Source organism: Aspergillus wentii (assembly GCF_001890725.1).
Source record: "Aspergillus wentii DTO 134E9 unplaced genomic scaffold ASPWEscaffold_3, whole genome shotgun sequence".
NCBI lineage: Eukaryota > Fungi > Ascomycota > Eurotiomycetes > Eurotiales > Aspergillaceae > Aspergillus > Aspergillus wentii.
In genome coordinates this window covers 2,176,617-2,195,277 of record NW_024467834.1, presented here as the reverse complement: position 1 = coordinate 2,195,277, position 18,661 = coordinate 2,176,617, and the positions used below count along the sequence as shown (strand labels likewise).

General features: G+C 49.2%; 6 protein-coding genes and 1 non-coding gene across 7 annotated transcripts; 4 read left to right on the top strand and 3 right to left on the bottom strand.

The window, feature by feature from the left end:
- The first annotated feature begins 150 nt into the window (after positions 1-150).
- ASPWEDRAFT_38790 (uncharacterized protein) lies at positions 151-1,208 on the top strand. The gene has a single exon (XM_040834963.1). The coding sequence runs from the start codon at positions 536-538 to the stop codon at positions 899-901; it is 366 nt and encodes a 121-aa protein (XP_040690812.1). The 5' UTR covers positions 151-535; the 3' UTR covers positions 902-1,208.
- ASPWEDRAFT_38788 (uncharacterized protein) lies at positions 1,058-2,147 on the top strand. Its single transcript, XM_040834962.1, has one exon. It carries the CDS (start codon positions 1,308-1,310, stop codon positions 1,740-1,742), a length of 435 nt encoding a protein of 144 aa, XP_040690811.1. The 5' UTR covers positions 1,058-1,307; the 3' UTR covers positions 1,743-2,147.
- A 1,608-nt stretch (positions 2,148-3,755) lies between these two features.
- Positions 3,756-5,297, top strand: ASPWEDRAFT_440942 (uncharacterized protein). The gene has a single exon (XM_040836184.1). The coding sequence runs from the start codon at positions 4,174-4,176 to the stop codon at positions 5,110-5,112; it is 939 nt and encodes a 312-aa protein (XP_040690810.1). The 5' UTR covers positions 3,756-4,173; the 3' UTR covers positions 5,113-5,297.
- Positions 5,298-6,643: 1,346 nt separating this feature from the next.
- Positions 6,644-6,715, bottom strand: ASPWEDRAFT_t84. Its single transcript has one exon. It is a non-coding gene; the product is annotated as a tRNA-Gln (tRNA).
- A 580-nt stretch (positions 6,716-7,295) lies between these two features.
- Positions 7,296-10,669, bottom strand: ASPWEDRAFT_38786 (putative DUF221 domain protein). Its single transcript, XM_040834961.1, has 4 exons — positions 10,417-10,669; positions 9,893-10,352; positions 8,496-9,842; positions 7,296-8,447 (listed from the first exon to the last, which is right to left on the bottom strand). The coding sequence occupies exons 1-4, from the start codon at positions 10,468-10,470 to the stop codon at positions 7,624-7,626; spliced, it is 2,685 nt and encodes an 894-aa protein (XP_040690809.1). The 5' UTR covers positions 10,471-10,669; the 3' UTR covers positions 7,296-7,623.
- A 1,181-nt stretch (positions 10,670-11,850) lies between these two features.
- ASPWEDRAFT_440886 (uncharacterized protein) lies at positions 11,851-13,995 on the bottom strand. The gene is made up of 3 exons (XM_040836183.1): positions 13,713-13,995; positions 13,330-13,643; positions 11,851-13,220 (listed from the first exon to the last, which is right to left on the bottom strand). The coding sequence occupies exons 1-3, from the start codon at positions 13,801-13,803 to the stop codon at positions 12,078-12,080; spliced, it is 1,548 nt and encodes a 515-aa protein (XP_040690808.1). The 5' UTR covers positions 13,804-13,995; the 3' UTR covers positions 11,851-12,077.
- A 467-nt stretch (positions 13,996-14,462) lies between these two features.
- On the top strand, positions 14,463-17,909 carry ASPWEDRAFT_38782 (MCM DNA helicase complex subunit MCM6). The gene is made up of 4 exons (XM_040834960.1): positions 14,463-16,245; positions 16,306-16,441; positions 16,498-17,481; positions 17,534-17,909. The coding sequence occupies exons 1-4, from the start codon at positions 14,612-14,614 to the stop codon at positions 17,651-17,653; spliced, it is 2,874 nt and encodes a 957-aa protein (XP_040690807.1). The 5' UTR covers positions 14,463-14,611; the 3' UTR covers positions 17,654-17,909.
- The last annotated feature ends 752 nt before the right edge of the window (positions 17,910-18,661 follow it).

Genomic DNA, 18,661 nt, shown 5'->3' with positions numbered 1-18,661 from the left:
AGCTCTTTGTTGGTTCTTTGTTTTTCTGATAATGAAAGCCTGGTTTCTTCCCGTCTATTTCTGTCCGGACAATATTCACCTGATATCGATTCACTTGTTTCAACCCAATTCAAGTGAATGGAACTCCGTGAATTGCTTTCAGTTACAGAACTTTCCTCTTTCCCATGGAATTTCCTTCTCGCTTATTCCTGGCAGCCTCCCAATTACTCCTATATAATTTCCTTTCATCCCCTGTCTCCCTCTCTTTCTTCCCTTTCCTCCCACCATCTTCATCTTCCTCTTAACTGATTTTTCCTTAAGACTTACCAAGCATCAAGCTGAAGCTCAAGCTCAAGCTCACAGCAATCGTCATCTCCAGAGCTCCAAAGCTCTCTATGATTCTTCTCTTCTCTTATCTTCTCCTCACCTTGAGGTCAGACGCGAGGCACTTCCTCTGGACAAGCAACACAACAGCCACTGAGGTCAGCCCATCTCATCTTACCTATTCTCCTCACCCCTAATACCTATAACAGGACACTTCTTGGCATTCCTCAGAATGGGCTCGGGCGAGCAGACCCAGCCCTGCCAGAAGTGCGGCGCCCCTCGCCAGAAAGGGCTCGTCGGCATGGTGACCAAGATGTGCATCTCCTGTGCAAGAACCAGCTACCCGGCTGAGTGGGCAACCTCCACGCAGGAACAAGAGGCCACTGCCGGCCCTGACACTGACGGGCCCGGCCAAGCGCCCCAGTCCGAGGCTGAGAAAGCCACTGGAGATGACATGGGCGAGGAGGCGATGGTGGAGTCGACTGATAGCCGCAAGGTATGTGATAATCTTCGGGGGTTTGGAGTCGGTCATGCTAATGGTTTTTGTAGCGGCGCATCCGCCCAACAGCGGCCAAAGGCGCTGTTGGGAAAAAATTGACACCGGCGTGTGCCTCTTGCAAAAGGTCGAAGACGCGTTGCACGCATCGTCGTGTTATTGACACGGGGGATTGTAGGTTCTTTTTCTTGTCAGTCTGCTGGTGATGATTAGCTAACTGGTTGTCTTTATAGCGTCCAACGTTCCCTCGAAAAAGCGGAAGCGTGAGACCTCAGAGGCACCCGCCAGTGTCAAGGATGACGCTGGCAATGACAACGACACTTCTGCCGAGGTGGGCGCGGACGACCAGATTCCCCCATAAAAGAAGAAGACGCTTCGGGTTCGGTGGAAAGACACCAATGAGGAAGAGGCCCCTACAGGGTCTCAACCCCGTCCAGCCGAACCCGAGCCAGCGGACTCTTCAAAAAGGCAGACCCGAGGCGGCCGTCGCAAGCGCAAGCTCGCCGATATGGAAGAAGAAGAAGAAGAGGAAGAACCAGCCGACGCTTCTGACTCCAATGCCGCAGCCGCTGTGAGCGATGCTAGGGCCGGCACCGCGGAGGGAACCAAACCTCCACGGAAGCGATCCAAACGGGGGCGCAAGCCAAACAAAGAGCGCGACGAGTCAGTCGAAGAGATTGATTCTGACGCTGCTCCAGTCCCCGGTGCGGATTCTGCTGCTGCCAGGCCCCGCGCCACAGCGCTCGGGGCGCAAGCCTTTCCCCCCTTCCCGACAGATAGTCTCAAGGGGGCCGCCCAGTTGTCCATGCATACAGTTCTCAGTCGACAATTGCAGGAGAGGCTTGAGGACTGTGAGACCAAATGGCTTGCGGCGATCGAGTCTCTTCAAACTGCTAAAGAGACGCTGGACAGCTGGGTGGAGGTTTGGCGGAAAGGGTTGTAGTCCCGTCATTCCTGGAAGGACTTGCGGTGTTGTTTTCGGTTGTTGGATTGGATGAATTTATGGTGCATAGCGATGGCGTTCCTGGCGTTTCTGGTGGTTTTTCTGGCTTGTCTGGGATTGGTTTGGGTTGGATCTGCTCCTGTATACATCGTCTGCTGGTTAGCGGCTAGGGATGAGCGGCTTTTGTATCTTTTGATCTTCTGAAAATTAGGAAAGGAGACCTGTCTTGTTTCAGCTGAACCCGTGGGTTTCTGTTCGCAGGAATGGCCATGATGGGGCAGCTTGGATTGAAGGAATCGTGGGCTCCGGAGGTGAGATGGTTTGCACTGCATATATCTGGTGGTGGATTAAGGGATTACTATGAGCGATGAGCACGAATGAATGATATGAAGCCACCCCAATTTACAGATACTACTGATCCTCCGTCCGTCCATTTCATAATGCTCTTCTCCTCACCAACGCCAGAAAACCAGCCTACTGCAAGACGCACGCACATACGGGCATACGCAACCCACACACCCCCCAAACCAGCTGAAATATGAGCCCTCACCTGCTATTTCTATTTCCCAACCTCGTCACTGCGTACTACTGCCTGTTAACTCCACATAGTCACTCATTCCAGGAAAGCTGACTCCGAGCTGTAGCCTACGGTAGATGCATCTGATGGTGGATGAATCATAATCATATGTACTCCGCACATTCCATTCGTATCCATTTGTGCGAGGGTTGTATTCCAACTACTGTAGGTACTATACAACGTAACTATAGCGTAGCTCTCCGCATCACATTACTGCTACTACCTTAGCCTCTACCTTACCTACCATTTATTCAGTGCGTATGCAGTGATTCGAATTTTTCTTCAAGTATGCAGAGTGGGGTATATCAGGTATTTGGAATTGTGGGTGTTTTGTGCGCCATTAAGACAAGACAGGGAAATAAAATATGCAGCGGTTCGAGGTATGGTTACAGCATGGCTTGGGAAGGGCTAGCTGTGAGACAGAATGTGTTACCTTTCCCTCTTTGTAGGATGAAGAGTACTTATTAGGATGTTGATGTTCGTGATAGCTGGAGGTGGCAAAGCAGTCTGATATCATCACATGAAAGCAATAATAATATGATATCCCACTAATAATAATAATAGTTAAAATAATACGAATAGCTAATAACTAATAATATTAAATTAAATAAAAGATGGAATACTAAGACAGCGTAAATACGGGCTGGGCCGTCTCAGTCCACGGGCGGTTCCGCTGATCCCCAAACGTCGTATTCGGACGACATCCATCTTCCAGTCGCTTAACAGAATAAGTTAACAAGGCGAGTCTAAAGATTAAGACTCTGGATGCATCTTCTTCAGCCTGTCTCATAGGCTCTTTTATCCTCAACCCCACAACCGTTACGTGTCATGGCCTGTCTTAGGCAAAGCAGCCGTTGAGAGATTTACCATGCACCGTCTCTATTCTGTCTTGAGATTGTGCTGTGGAGCGTACTGCTTTCTATTATTCTATTTTCTTTCGATAATATTAATATTAATATCGTTCCTAGAGATTAAATCAATCGGTAGATGGATATTAATGAGATCGATAGAATATTCTACTTTATCTTCGTATTCTGTAGAGGTAGAGAATCATCATACGATAGCATCTCATGCATGAATTCCACGAGGAACCGTCTCACCGCTCCTTTGACATGCTGTCAGTCGTTCATCAAGCATGCAATCCCTGATCTTCCAGTGGATAAAACAGTCTATATTATAGGTACTCTGTATAGCTGGGATTCAGAGGCATTGGTCGATGCCCTCTTTTCTCGCACTTTGATTCTCTTTTGGTGGACAAACGGTATTAACCGAACAATACGGCCTGACAGCGGCTGTATCCCCAGCATCCGTCGGGCGAAACAGGGATGTGTGACGGTATCCGTACGGTACCGTACTGCCCGTACCCACTGGTAACGCAGCACTAGTGCCTTTTCGTCTTCCGTCCGTTTCTCCCTCTTTTTTCTCTCGCTCTTCCTCTTCTTCTCCTCTTCTGCTCTTCCACCATTCTGCTTCTTCGCTTCTTTTCGGCTCTTACTGTCCACTGTCCACTGTCCACTGTCGAGTATCGAGTATTGAGTGTCGAGTATATTATTTATCAACCATCTGTCGCCTTTTCCGTGTCTTCAGTTGGTCTGTCTTCTCCGACAGACCCCGGTCAGCCGTACTTTTGTCCGTCCCCTCTCCACACCATCCATGGGGATCTACTAGGCCAACTTGCAACGCCGCCCACGGCCTCTTTTCCCTTTCCAACTCTCTCGTCTCGACTCATTCTTGGTCCCTCTATCTGGATTTCAGCCTCAATTCTATAACGAACTCACGACGAAACGGTTCTACTTGATTACTATATACTCAACCTATTAGCACACCGTGGCAGTACTAGCTACTGGCCACAACATGCGCTCGATGGATGCTTTGGGAGCCTTCTCCCATCTTTCGGATAACGTTCCATCCTGGATCAATCGAGTATCTGAGCTTGCCGCTTACACTGCCGCCAAAAACGCCGAGTACAGCGAGGCCTATAAGAAATACTCCAAGGGAAGAAAGCCGCGTCGACGAAAGAACAGTTCTGTCTGCTCGATTCATACCGAAGATTTGGATAAGCCGACCCAGGACCAGGAAGAGGCCGAAGAGACTGAACAGACTGAAGAAACGGCCGGTGAGACTGGCTCTGCTGAGAACCCGCTCAAGCGTGGATGTGACGACGCTTTCTCTGGTACTTCCGACGGCCCGCTAAATGTGGTCAGTTTGCGACACAATGTTATTATTCACTACGACGGCCATACCCAGCAGACCCTCGAGGAACTCGTCCGGGATATCGGTACGGCAAGGAACAACATCCGCAAAGGCAAAATGTCACAGCTCTCGGCCCCTAGTCTCCGACCTGGTATGAGGAATATGAGACCACCACCGTCGCTGCCAGGAGAGGCAGATAGTCCGGCCGCTTTACTACCCAACATACGCAGCGCCCGCAACCGAGGCCCTCCAAAGGGGTCGCCATTTGATGCTGCCGATAAACACCTCGAATTGGCCCACAGTATGTGTGAGACGGCAGCGTACCAGTTCCTCCGTGTGGGAACCTGCTCAACCGAACTGAGCAGCGTGGAGGGGAAACTCACAACTCTACAAAGAATGGCTACCAGCGAGGTAGAGCGACTGCGAGAAGAACAAAAGCAGAATCCCCGGGAGGAAGAAACACCCAACGCTCCAGCTGAAGATGATAAACCCCTCGCGTCGGCCGATGGGGCGATTGAAGTGGACGATTCGTCAGACGTATCAGTCGAATCGATTGATTTAACAGCGTTCCGAGCGAATCGGAATCGGTACAGAGCCTAGGACGAGGAAGCAGCCTCATCTGTCATTTTTGATATTGCAATTATTTGAGCGATTCAGCACCCATTCCTTGCGTTTAGCGTTGTGGAAGCATTTGATCGTTGCCCTGAGCGAGAAAAGGCATTCCATCTAGCGGGTTTCCGTTCTTTCATTCTGAATACCCTTGGACTATCATTCTTTTTATACATCTTTCATTGACCGGTCTATATGAGTTTGGCTGGGAGCATGGTGTTGGCGGCGTTTAATTTGGCAATCAATTAGCATATATACGATTTCTCATATTTACCTGTATACTTTGTGCTGTGTAGTGTGACATGACCAAGCGTTCAGTAGCTCTGTATCCAGTTCAGCATTGACAGACGGACAACGGAACTAACTCGGCAAGTTGACAAAAAAATCGCCGCACGTGGAAAACAAAAAACCCAGCAGAAACAAGACAAAACAAACGCCAATCCCGACTCGATCAGGCCAGATACAGCCCAAAATTACCACTACTATGGAATAGTCCATCCACCAACCATGGGTCCATCTCGGTAAATCCAAGCCCGGAAATCGACCTCCTAGCCAATCAGCGCCGACAGCAGCCATCCATACCAGTGACCTCGACATCCCGTCGTATTAGTAAGGTAAGGTACGTACGGTTACCGTACATGCGGAAACACGGAGTAAGCGGAGTTGTGAACCCCTAATTCGTGGTAAATTACATGATACACATTTTCCTGCGCTACTGCAGCTCGGACCGGGAGGGATTTCCCCCCCTCTTGCCCAAGCCCAACTGCCCAATTGAATTGAATCAGGTCGTGTTCCTTGTCTTGTCTGACAAAACTTCTCCATAAAGAAATGGACTCTCGAATGGCCAATCGTGTAGGAAACCTGAAAAGAGACATTACTTGACTTGGCCTTACTTGAATCATAAGCTAAATATGCACTCACTACTCACTACTCTGTACCTAAATAAGCCTGTGTATCCCAGTACTGAGTAGGACCGAGACAGACAGACAGGCAGGCATATCCCCTCTGCAGAACCTAGCAAAAAACTCAGTTTGCCTTCAAGCCCGTCATGGTCTGAAAGCCTATAGGTAGATAGGCAAGTGTCTGCATATGCCAGACAACCAAAAGGGGAATAGGAACGAGCGTTTCGATGGGCCAGTTAGAGAGTCCCGATTTGGGGGATCTGGAGTTTATTTTCTCGCTCGCGTTGCGTCGGGTTGATTACCTTAATATTGTTGATGAACGGGGTCCTTGAGGTACTTTTTATTTTGTCTTTAGGTGTTGGATGTAGGTTTTAAGGGGAATATTTTGTTGTTTTTGTTTTTTAAGACATGGATACCTATTAAGTAAATGATGCCCTCTACCTACATACACCAAAGATAGTCAAAATGCAGGCAGACAAAATGAGGGGCACCACCCATCAAAATGACGAACGAATATTTTCACCGAGAAAAAAGCAAATTAAACCATAAGACCAAGACAAGACAACCCAACGAACGCCCAGAAAAGAAAAAAAGAAAAAGCAAGCAAAAAAAAAATGATCAGGTCCTGCCCGGGATCGAACCGGGATTAGTGGAATCAGAATCCACTGTGATGACCATTACACTACAGAACCGTGTTTGTATATATTCTGCTTTTCTTATTTGAGTTTATTAACCTGTCTACATGTTTAGAAAAGTACCGAGGAGATACATGCATGTCAACAGTTGAATATCATAGGCAAGTAAGATAAGCAACCTTCAAGACTAACACGGACAATCCATCATGTAAGGAAATAATCGTCTGCGGATTCCGAACTTATCGCCACCCGCTGCCTTTCTTTTCAGCTACGCCCAGTCGCCCACACGGCAACTGCCTACTACCTACCGCACTACACTACACAGTACGCTACGCTTATTATGATATTCATACCTGGTGGATATTGTATTCCCACTTGTCGGGTCGTGCAGACTAATTTCTTTTCTGGGGGGTTGTCTTACCCCTGCAGAATGACAGAATGTACATCATAACCCGATGGTTGGGTTCTTGTATACCGTATGGACGTGCGCTTGTATTATATTTATTTATTTACTTAGGTAGTTTTTTATGATGGCATTTAGATTGTAATGGTTTTGTCTTGCAGGTCGCCGAAAAGTGTCCGATTGTGTTTACTGGTTTTGAGGTTTCCATCATATTTAGATGCAGAAAATAGTTATCTTCACGACTAAAGGGTGAGGGAAATTTAGTTGGTTGGTTATTGCTATCTTACGCGACAAGCATACGATTCAAGTTAGAGTCCATAAACATAGGTTGCATGCTGCTATATAGTGTGCAATCATGATGTGGGACACCCATCAAGTCCATCGTGAAACACAAGAACATAACACATAATTAATCATAGAAGAGATGCATTCATAGAACTGAATGAAGAATTAGAATATTAGACCACCGAGGATATACAGCCAAGGCTGACTGAGAACTGGGTATCAAAAAGACAAGTATCCAAATCGATATATACGAGACAACCACCCTGTATATAACCCACTAGTAGTAGATCTTTTCTTCGTAGATGGGTGGCTCGCCCTTGTCCATGTCCCAGCAGATCTTGTTCTTCTCGTCCAACCAGGCGTCCTCGTCGGTGATGGGAATCACCTTCATGGTGTGCTCGACTTCCTGCTTGCTGACTCCGATCGGGTCCCGAGGAATCCAGAGCAGAGGAGCAGGGGAGTTGACCGAGGGGTGGAAGTACGCGTTGCGCTCGACCTCGGGAGGATAGGTCGTGGCCTCGTCGCGCGGGGCCCAACGGCGCATCTGCTCGTAGCTGCTGTAAATGTCGGGACGGAACCATCTGATGATGAAGTTCGCGTTCGGGTCAGGGGCATTGCCTTCTCCGTTGGTCAAGCCCTTCTCGGCAGAATCAACGTTGGCCACGCCGCTGTCGTGAGGGGAGCCACTGGGGCCGTCCGAGTTCTCGTCCACAGAGTTGCCCAGCTTGCGGTCCTTGGACAGGAGAGCCTCTTCCTCGTGTTCCAAGTTCTTAGGGAGGAAGTTGATCAATGGCTCAAGAGCGTTGTTGAGAGACATGTGGTACAAGATGGTGGCAACCAGAGAGATGATCATAAGGATCAAGGGACCAACAGAAATTGGATCCGACGCAGTTCCAATGGCAAACAGACCAATCAAGCAGACGTTGAGCAGATAGCAACCGACAGTGATGTGCTGCAGTCCGCGGTAGAACGACTTGCCCTGAGTGTCGATGTCTGCGTTGGACACATACAACATGTTGTATCGGTAGGCAAAGTAGAACAAATACAGACCAATGGTCGAAAATCCAAGCACCAAGGGCTGGATGCATGAGTACGTAATGGCTAGAACACATTAGCAATAGCTCAACTATCATATCAAAACAAACTCACCAATAATCACCAAAAGTGTAAAAACAGGGTAAACAGTTCCCCATCCCAGACCGGCGAGCAAAGACCAGCGAGTGTAAATCTTACGAGGCGTTGTGTCAAACAATTTACCCAAGATCTTGCCAACGATCAAACCACCAATCTGCAGGAGCGCACCAGCACTGAACGACAGTCCCTGGAGGATAATGTACGAAATGTAAAAGTTGGAAGCCTTGGGGATGTTGTTCGCAAGCAGCGTAGCGGCGCTGGAAGGGTTGCTGGCGATCTTGCTAGCAACACTGGAGGCAGAAGACGCGACAGTGACAACCAAAAAGGTTTGAATCACCTGGAAGGCAAAGTACCAGTTCTGGACGGTCAATTCCACCGCGGCCAAGGTGGGGTCACCGCTCAATTTGGCCATCAATCGAAGGATGATTGGAAGCAAAGCCATGAGAATAGACTGCAAAACAGTAGGAAGGATGTTGGTGATAATACCCATGAGGAAGGATGGCATATTGTTGATGAAACGAAGGAAGTGGACCTTGTTCGTGAGGGAGTTGATGTTGGAGATGGCACCAACAACAGCAACGGGAATAGTCCAGAACACAATGAGGGCGACAACAAATGCCATTGTGACACCGTACCGAAGCAATCGCTCCCACCACTTGATGCGCAAGTTCGACCAGATAACCTGAGTGGGATCCAAGCCGATATACCGAGGTGCCATATGCAGAGGAAGGTTGTGAGCCACAGACTGGTAAGCAAGCTGAGCATCAGTCTGGTGATAGAATTCGACAAAAACCGAAGTGACCAACTTGGCGTCACCCGCACGGTGCTTGGCCTGGAGCTCTTCGATCTCCGGAGTGAGGCGTTCAATTTCCGATCTAGCCCAGTTGATCGTGTCGACCTTCTTTCCGATGAGCATCTTGAGTCGGTGCGTGGGACGGTCGGACGCCTTGACCCAACGGGCGGCAACAGATCCAGATTCTTCGCAAGAGTCCTGGGCGAGCTCATCGTCGGGAAGAGGCTCGGTGTTGCCTGACTTTTCTCGTTTCTTCAAAGCCTTGAGGCGGTTGCCGTTGGCCATCATGATGAGCTTAGTTTCCGCACCCTCGAGCTTCATTGCGGCATCGTCACGTTTCTCGACCTTTTCAGCCAGCTCCTTGGTGTCGGTGGTGAGCCAGACATTCTTCACCTTTTCAGTGCCGAACATCCGACGGATCTTGTCCCGGTTGAGATAGTCTTCGGTCACGGCGGTGAAGAGTACAGTGCGCGACGACATACGGCTAGCATAAGCCGGGGAGAGGGAGTAGGCTTGACGCAAGTTGATGTAGAAAATGCTCTCTCTGGTGATGGTGAAGAAGACGAAAGCTGGGAATAAAGTTAGAGCGATTCAACCCATTCAAGTCTCTAGTACATACCAAGAAAGATCCAAGCAACAAAAGCGTGGGCAAAGTAGCGACCTTTGCCATCGCCGACGTTGGAGATACTCAGAAGATCCAACTGCTGATTGCCCGCTCCACCGGTAGCGTTGACGGGGAACAAGATGGGGAAGGTTATGCAGCAGCCAACGAAGCAGATCATGGAAACGACCTTGAGGAAGCGAATCAAGAGGTAGGCGTCCATGGAGTGATGCTGCAGCACATACTCGTCCGGCAAGCGGTACATGCTAACAACCCAATCCCAAAGACCAGTAGGCGAATCGGGGGTGCGCTCCGTTTCGCGCAGACTGCCCACATAGGTACGGGGCATATACATGCGACGCTGACTCTTACGGAGAATCACGAAGAGGATAACGAAGGCGACGGCAGGAATCAGCGCAACGACCAAGGTGCTGACCAGACCGGAGGCCGAAGAGCTGGTGCTTTGAACATCCTCGTCCTGTTGATATTAGCAATGATTCTACGCGACGCACGCATCTTCAGTGTTGTCGGATCGCACTTACAGCACGACGAGTCAATTGATGCAGGCCATCAAGGCCAGCATCGTAGGTGGCCATTGTAGCGATAGAGCGATAGAGATGACACTCTTCGCGATGTTAAAGTAAGGAGTTCAGAGTTGAAAGTGGCTCAACATCCACGGCGTCAAACCCGACTCAGGAGAATTAAGTTAGATAAGCGTATATTAAGTGGTAAGGAAGCATAAGAAAAGAGAGATCAAAAGAATGAAAACAAAAAAAAAAAAAAGATTGAAAATCCTCGCAGGGAGAAGCGATAAAAAAAAAAAAAGGAAAGCCGAGTGGAAACCGAGCGATCGTGGATCAAGGGGAGAAAAAGCTTAAGGGAGCGACGACGAAGGAGGAAGAAGAGGGGCAAATCGAAATCCAAAGAGTCACGTTTTTTGCGTCTGATCCAGATCAGAAAACTCTAGCAGAAAGACTGCGTAATTGGACCCAGCAGGAGATACCAAGCCAGCCACCAGGAATGTGTGAGAAAAGAGTGACAAGAGAAAAAGAAAAGAAAGGAACGAGAAAGCTCTCCACCAGAGCCAAACAAAGGACAGCCGTGGTTCAGTCCGTTCTCAGGTCAGAGTCTGATCATCGAGGTACAGTCGATGATGGAAGATGATGATGGTTGATGATGAATCCATGGTGTTAGTCTGTTAGTCTAGGAGATGCCCGATCGTACTGCCACAGATCTCAGCCACATCTTTATTCCTCTGGATTTCAGTGTGTTAACAGGGATACATGGACGGCGACCGGACCATGGATAGTCACATTCTGTCCTGACCTTACTGTCCCTGTCCCTGTACCTATTATTCTGTAGTCTGTACCTTTCTACCTCCATTATTATTCTGTACCTGTATGAAGTCTGACATCAGGATGATAATTATTACATGCCTTACCAACAACACTATTGAAGTCTCGTCCCTCCTAATCAGTAACCACATCGAATAACCTCAACCTCTTCCGGGTCCAGGTAAACTACCTCGCAACTACTCCCAACTAAAGCCACACTAGCCAACTAGTCGCCGTGTTAAAAGTACTACATCCATGGATGCGTTCAGTTGCCTTGACTTTATCGCCGACTGACTTGGCTCCAGTCATTTTTTGCTCTCTCCTTTTTTCCGGTGGCGAATCGCTTAGATGGGAAATTTTATCTCAAGGCCTTTTATTTGTGCGTTTGGCAGGGATGGGTTTTAATTTGGTTTAGACTCCACTGGTAGACTTTTATTATTATTATTATTATTATTACTGCCTTTCTCGCTTACAGTCAGTCAGTCAGTAGTCAGAGACACGGGTCGCTAAACACGGCTGCAACTGTGATCTGCTCTGTCCATCTGTCGATCCCAGAGTCTTTCATCATGCATCATCATCAAATGTGATTAACTATTACTATTTCTTTCGGTTTCACCGCAATCTGTATGCATACCGTAACATTGGGATTCTCCTGCTCCACCCCGATCATCCATGGTCCATGCGCCCACCACGATCTCTACCGTAGTTGGCAGTCCACTCGATGACGCTTACATCCATGTGATTGCTACAGGCACGCTCTCCAGCTGGTTGCCTTCAACAGTTCCTGGGTAGGGTAGGATGGTATCAAATCAATTGCCGCCTGCGGTCCATCACGTACAATACACTAAATCACTTCATGTCCTATCATCTCACCCCACGGTCGCTTGCAACTCCTTCTCAAACGCATCGATCCCGCGAATCGGCGGCACCAGCATGAGAAAACTCATCAGTATCTCATTAAAATAAAACTGCAGGTCCGGCCGGAGCTGCTTGTGCGTCTTCAGCAGCTCCCCCGTTGACCACCCCCGTTCCGGATCTTTCAGGTCTGCATCGTGTCCTTCCTCCAATAGCAGCCAGACCAACGTCTCAACCGCCGGATACCGGTCCAGACTATGTGCTTTTACGGTCGCAGACAGATGTGCCAGGAACCGGCTGGTCTTGCTCGCCGAATCTTGATAATCCCACAACGCCGCCGTGATATAGATTAATGCTGCCGTCCGGCAAATCTCCTGAGTCGGAGCTCCCGGCACCACATACATGCGCGAGTCGTGCGGCACCTGCGATGGACAAGGCCCGCTGGAAAGCAGCGGGAATAACGGTCCCTCCATCTGAAATGATTCTCGGCGTTGGGGAACCGTCGAGATATATATATCCTTGCTTTGCTCTGCCATCAATTCTTCCGCGCCGCGAAGAAACGTGAGGAGCCACCGTTGGCCATCCACGTCAACCACGGGGTTGGCGGGAATCATGACATATCGCACGTAATGCATAAAGACCTCGACCGGGATATTACTCCCGGACAGAGGTCGAAAAACCTGTACAGCCTTATCTGCATACCGTTGGGCAGTTTCCTTGCTGCCAAACCGTTCCTCTTGTAGTGCCATTCCGGTCAATGCCATTGCGAAGTTGTCTTCGTCAATGTGAATCGACCCATTCAAAATATCCTCAATGCCTTTGGTAGTCTGACCAAGGTGATGTTGAACTGCCGGACAATCCTTTACACCGTATAGCTGCGCCCTCCAACGGGCACAATATGTAAGTACCACTGCCTGAAAAGCAAGTGGATGGTTCATTGCAGCTCGAAAAACTGCATTCTTCATGTATATATTTTGACCCGACCAGTACGTCAATTTGTTTGTCCAATAATCAACCAGCTCAAGATCATCTTTACCCAATACCATGGGTAAACTATCAAAAGGGTCCTTTCGGGAGGCGTCGAGCATGGTGACTGGCGAAGCAAATGGTGAATTTGTCTGGGAAGCGGGGTTCAAGGGTACAGGTCCTGTTGATAGCTAAGAAATAAACATATCGTCAGCGCATACTGAGAAGATAAGAGGTGCAAAAGATCCAACGATTTCTGCGTACAAAAACCGCGCGGTATCCGAGTGTTGATGGTCATACCAAAGCGCTATTGCCAGTAGCAATCTCTTCGCTATTTCTCTGTATCCTATGCAGTTCATCACTGTCGCCGTATTCTAATTTCCCTTGCCAGGGGTTACGTTGGGAGTGTCCGTCGTTGTCGCCAGCAGTCGAGTGTTTTCGTTGCCTCCGCTTCTCCTGAACATGGTGGCGCATGACATGAGCCCGTTTCTCTCGTGACGAGGAACTCGCATCGACAAAATAGAACATCTGGTTCTTGACGGGCTTCTCATCCGAAGCCGCAGCCCGTCTTCGCCTTTTTGGCTTGACAGGGGATGGGGGTTCATCGTTGCGTTCTATTCCAAGTGTCCAGCGTGAGCTGAGAGCGAAAGAGTCAAAATCCAGTAACCCACAAAAGCACTGACCTGGGTGGCCCAATTCAGGGGCTGAGTCCGACAGCACCGACTTGGATGCTGAAGGCGTAGAATCGGCAGTTGGGGGGCTGCCTGAAGACATCACGGGCCGTCTGGAGGCAGAAGACTCCTTGATTCCTAGTATAGCAGGTTGTTTGTTACAACCGCATATCGAATGAAGAACACCTGAAGACCTCCAGCGCGATGAACCCTAAGCGTAGTCATTGCAGAGTTCGGTTCTGCCAGGAGATAGGGCCCTGATGGAAACGGTCATGGCAGGGATAGCAGGTCAACCTGATCGCTAGGTGTCTACTATCTACGGCATGGGCTAAGTTGCCCTTTCTTATTATGAGCAGAGCACGGCAGTGGGTCCTGAAGAGCCCCCGTTCTTTCGCACCGAAACTATAAATGGCCTGAGAGCGTCGTCTGATTGGTCTTTTTGAGCTAGGCCCGGAAAAACAATCCCTGCAGCTCTTCACTGGCTGCCAGACTTTTCGTGGAACGAATCCGCTTGGTGGATGGCATGTGGGCTCGAGGACCTTTATCCCAGAGAGGCTAGCCTGCAGGGATAGCTTGGTTGCTACTGGCCCCACCAGAGCGTGCCAGTTTTGAGGAAAAGCTGACATAATCGGAATGCTTAGCTAATCTCCAAAAAGCACTTTACGCGTCGGAGCGCATTATCATTCCACCGACGCGTTCGCGTAGCCCACGCGTTTCACTGAAAGAAGAAAGTAAACGAGAAATCGCAAAAGACGCCCGCAGAGGGGATCGGTTACCACCACCAACGTTGTGAGCCTCCAAACACACCCGCTAATACATTCACGATATTGTGTATCCCTCCCTTGTGACTTTGACCTGTCAATTCTGTTCAACGCCCTCAGCGGCCCTTTTCTGGCCGTGATCTACCCACCATGTCGTCCCTCTTTGACGCCGTTCTCCAGTCCGAATTGGGTGGCTCGACGGCTGGCTCTCACGACAGACGCCTGAATTCAGACCAATTCCCTAGCTCCCGACCACAGCCACCGTCCGAGAGCAATGGCCCGATGAGTGATATGAATGCCTTCCCCGATGACCAGGTTGTTGGCCCTAACAGCTCGACCGCGAGCCGGCTGCGAAACCCCTACCTTCCCGGCCCGCCCCCGGTGGTCGACCTGGCTGGTGAAAAGGTGCAACAGGCCTTTGAGGAATTGCTGGAGACTTTCATGGAGGAACCGTCGTCGTCTGCACCCCCGCCGTCTTCGGAAATCTTCAGTGACAAATATTATATCGCACAAATCCATGGCATGAGAAGATTTGACCTGTCCACCCTCTATGTCGACTTTACACACTTGACATCCTTGGATAACCAGATTTTGGCGGACGCTATTGCGAACCAATACTATCGATTTCAGCCCTTCCTCACAAAGGCGTTGCACAATCTGATTGCTAAATATGAGCCTGAATACTTTGTTTCTCACCGACAGGTCGGCAGTGGCTCCTCGCAGGCAACGACAATGGCCGCAAATGCAAGTATATCTGATAACCCTGAGTTGGACCGCAACATTCGTGAGAAGACACGCCACCAGCAGACGGACAGATTGTTCTCCTTGGCGTTCTATAACCTGCCCTTGGTATCCAGATTACGACAACTCCGAACGTCCCAGATTGGCAAGCTGCTTTCCATCTCCGGCACAATCACACGAACCTCCGAAATTCGACCTGAACTGTCTCTTGGAACCTTCATTTGCGAGCAGTGCAAATCAGTCGTTCCCAATGTCGAGCAAACTTTCCGCTACACAGAACCCCCAGAGTGCCCGAACAGCACCTGTGGTAACCGCATCGGCTGGCGCTTAGATATTGGAAAGAGTACATTTGTTGATTGGCAAAAGGTGAAATTGCAGGAATCATCCCATGAGATTCCTACCGGCAGCATGCCCCGCACCATGGACGTCATTTTGCGAGGTGAAATGGTTGACCGTGCAAAGGCTGGCGAACGCTGTGTTTTCACTGGTACTCTCATTGTGGTCCCTGATGTCAGCCAGTTAGGGCTTCCTGGAGTGCGGCCGGAGGCGGTCCGCGATAACGGTTCTTTCCGCACTGGAGATGTTGGAGGTGGAGGTGTGACTGGTCTCAAGGCGCTGGGTGTTAGAGATCTGACTTACCGATTGGCTTTCCTCTCGTGTATGGTGACTCCGGACGCAACAACTCCTGGTCAGCAAACGAACCAGCAGTTGAGCGGCCAATCTCACAATATCTTGGCTTCCTTGAATCAAAACCAAGAGCCTGAGAGCGATGACGACAAGGCGCAAGAGGCTCTTCTGCATAGTCTCAGCCCCTACGAGGTCCAGGACTTGAAGGCTCTTGTTCATTCGGAATATATCTACTCGCGACTTGTGGACTCTATCGCTCCCATGATTTATGGACACCGGCAGATCAAGAAGGGTTTGCTTCTCCAGCTGATTGGAGGTGTTAGCAAGACCACAGAACAGGAGAACATGCAGCTTCGTGGTGATCTTAACATTTGCATTGTTGGTGATCCATCTACAAGTAAGAGTCAGTTCTTGAAGTAAGTCAGCCAAATTTTTTATCCCTCTATGATCTGAAGTTTGCTTACAATTTATCTCAGATATATCTGCTCTTTACACCCCCGTGCAGTTTACACTAGTGGTAAGGCTTCGTCTGCCGCCGGTTTGACAGCTTCAGTCGTGAAGGATGCCGAAACTGGTGAATTTACCATCGAGGCTGGTGCTCTGATGCTTGCTGTATGTTATACCTGAACTTTCTATAGTTGCTTTTTTTAGAGCTGACAATTATCCAGAACGGAGGCGGTATCTGTGCCATTGACGAGTTTGACAAGATGGACATTAGCGATCAAGTCGCTATTCACGAAGCCATGGAACAGCAAACAATTTCTATCGCAAAGGCGGGCATCCACACCACCCTCAATGCTCGTGCATCGATTCTTGCCGCTGCCAATCCCATTGGTGGTCGTTACAACCCCAAGACCACACTACGGGCGAACTTGAATTTCAGTGCTCCTATCATGAGTAGATTCGATCTGTTTTTCGTCATTCGAGATGATCCAAATGAAGCCGTGGACCGCAACCTGGCTGACCACATCGTCAATGTCCACATGAACCGGGATGAGGCTGTTCAACCAGAACTCAGCACGGAACAATTGCAACGCTACATCCGCTTTGCCCGGACGTTCAAGCCTGTCTTCACTGATGAGGCTAAGGCTTTGCTTGTTGAGAAATACAAGGAGCTTCGTGCAAACGACGCGCAAGGAGGCATGGGCCGATCATCTTACCGTATCACCGTTCGTCAGCTCGAATCTTTGATCCGTCTTTCCGAAGCTGTCGCCAAGGCCAACTGTGTGGAAGAGATTGTGCCCAAATTCGTTCGCGAAGCCTTCGATCTCCTCCGACAGAGTATTGTCACCGTCGAGAAGGACGATGTTGAAGTCGATGATGACGAAGAGGCTGCCAATGCAAACGGGGGTGACGATGAGGAAGACCAAGAGATGGCTGATCGCGATAGAGAAGGCGACAGCCCTATGCGTGACGATGTGGAGCAACAGCCCGCCCGCCAGAAGACCAAGATTACCTACGACAAGTACATGAAGATCTTGAACCTGGTCGTTAGGAGGGTCAACGAAGACGAATCCCAGGCGGGTGACGGTGTTGAGCAAGAAGAGCTTATTGTCTGGTACCTGGAGCAAATCGAGTCTGAACTCAACAACGAGGAAGATTTGCAGCGGGAGCGTGACTTGGCCATGAAGGTTTTGAAGAGAATGGTCAAGGTTTGTTTTTCCAATCTGTCTTTCATGTTCTTCTTTTACTAATCTCCCACAGGATAACATCCTTATGCCTATTCGCGGAGAAGGTCTGGTCGACACCGTCAATGCCGATGAAGGGGAAACACACAAGATCGTGTACGTCCTGCACCCCAACTGCGCTGTCGAAGAGATGTGATTTTCCTATTCCGGTGTTCTTTAGTCCAAAGGCAGGGTAAAAGATTTAGCATGTATAAGGTGGGAGTAACATGGGACCAAGGGATAATGAATGATGATATCCGTTTGTGATTTCGCTATCTGAGTACGATGTGGATTTCTGTTGATATATTATATTCGATTAATAGGTCTGGTCTGAGGTGTAGCCTCAAATTCAGGATAAAAATTATGATATTATGGTATGCATTCTACTCATTGATTCGAAACGTAGTTTACTGGCAGAAGCTCAATGCTCTCTCTCTCTCTCTTTCTCGAGGTCGTAAGATACTGACTTTCAAACCTCATCAACTGACGCTTTGTTTCACCTCACTTCATCTTCGTGTTGTCATATACCCTCCAATCGCACTGATCTCTAGACTACAACACCTCAACTCACTGCACTTTCATCTCATCTATCGCTCACTTGCTTATCTCACCATCGCAGCCTCGAACACCTTCATATCTCTCTCGAGGGCCGAGCTCTATCACTGTATAAAGCTTCCTCTCATCTATCCTTGACTTGAAAACCTCTTTCTATCTCTCACCTCCATCCTCGAGTCCCGATCCCGTGGCTATATAAACCGCCTCTTTCTCCCTCTCTCGTTCTCTTCCCTCTACAACTATGTCCATGGCTCCTTTCCTTCCGCCTTTTCCTTTAGCCTCCCCGATAATCCCATTCTTCAACACCCATTTCGATCTCTCCTATCATATGAATACCCTCAGCTATCCCCCTCTCCTCTTGATCTTCCTACAACGCCACTCCTTCTCCTCTCCACTAGCACCAACCACCACCTCCTCGTTCTTACAGATCAAAAACAGCCTGTAAGCAACGGATATCTCTAGATTCCCTCTTCCTAACTCCCTCCACCTTCCCAACCTTGTATTCTTACCACTCGTACAATCCCTCCCCCATCATATCTATCTCTCCACTACTCCATCATCCCTCTTTTCTTCCTCGTCTCTTCCCTTCAATCCTCCAATTCCCACACAA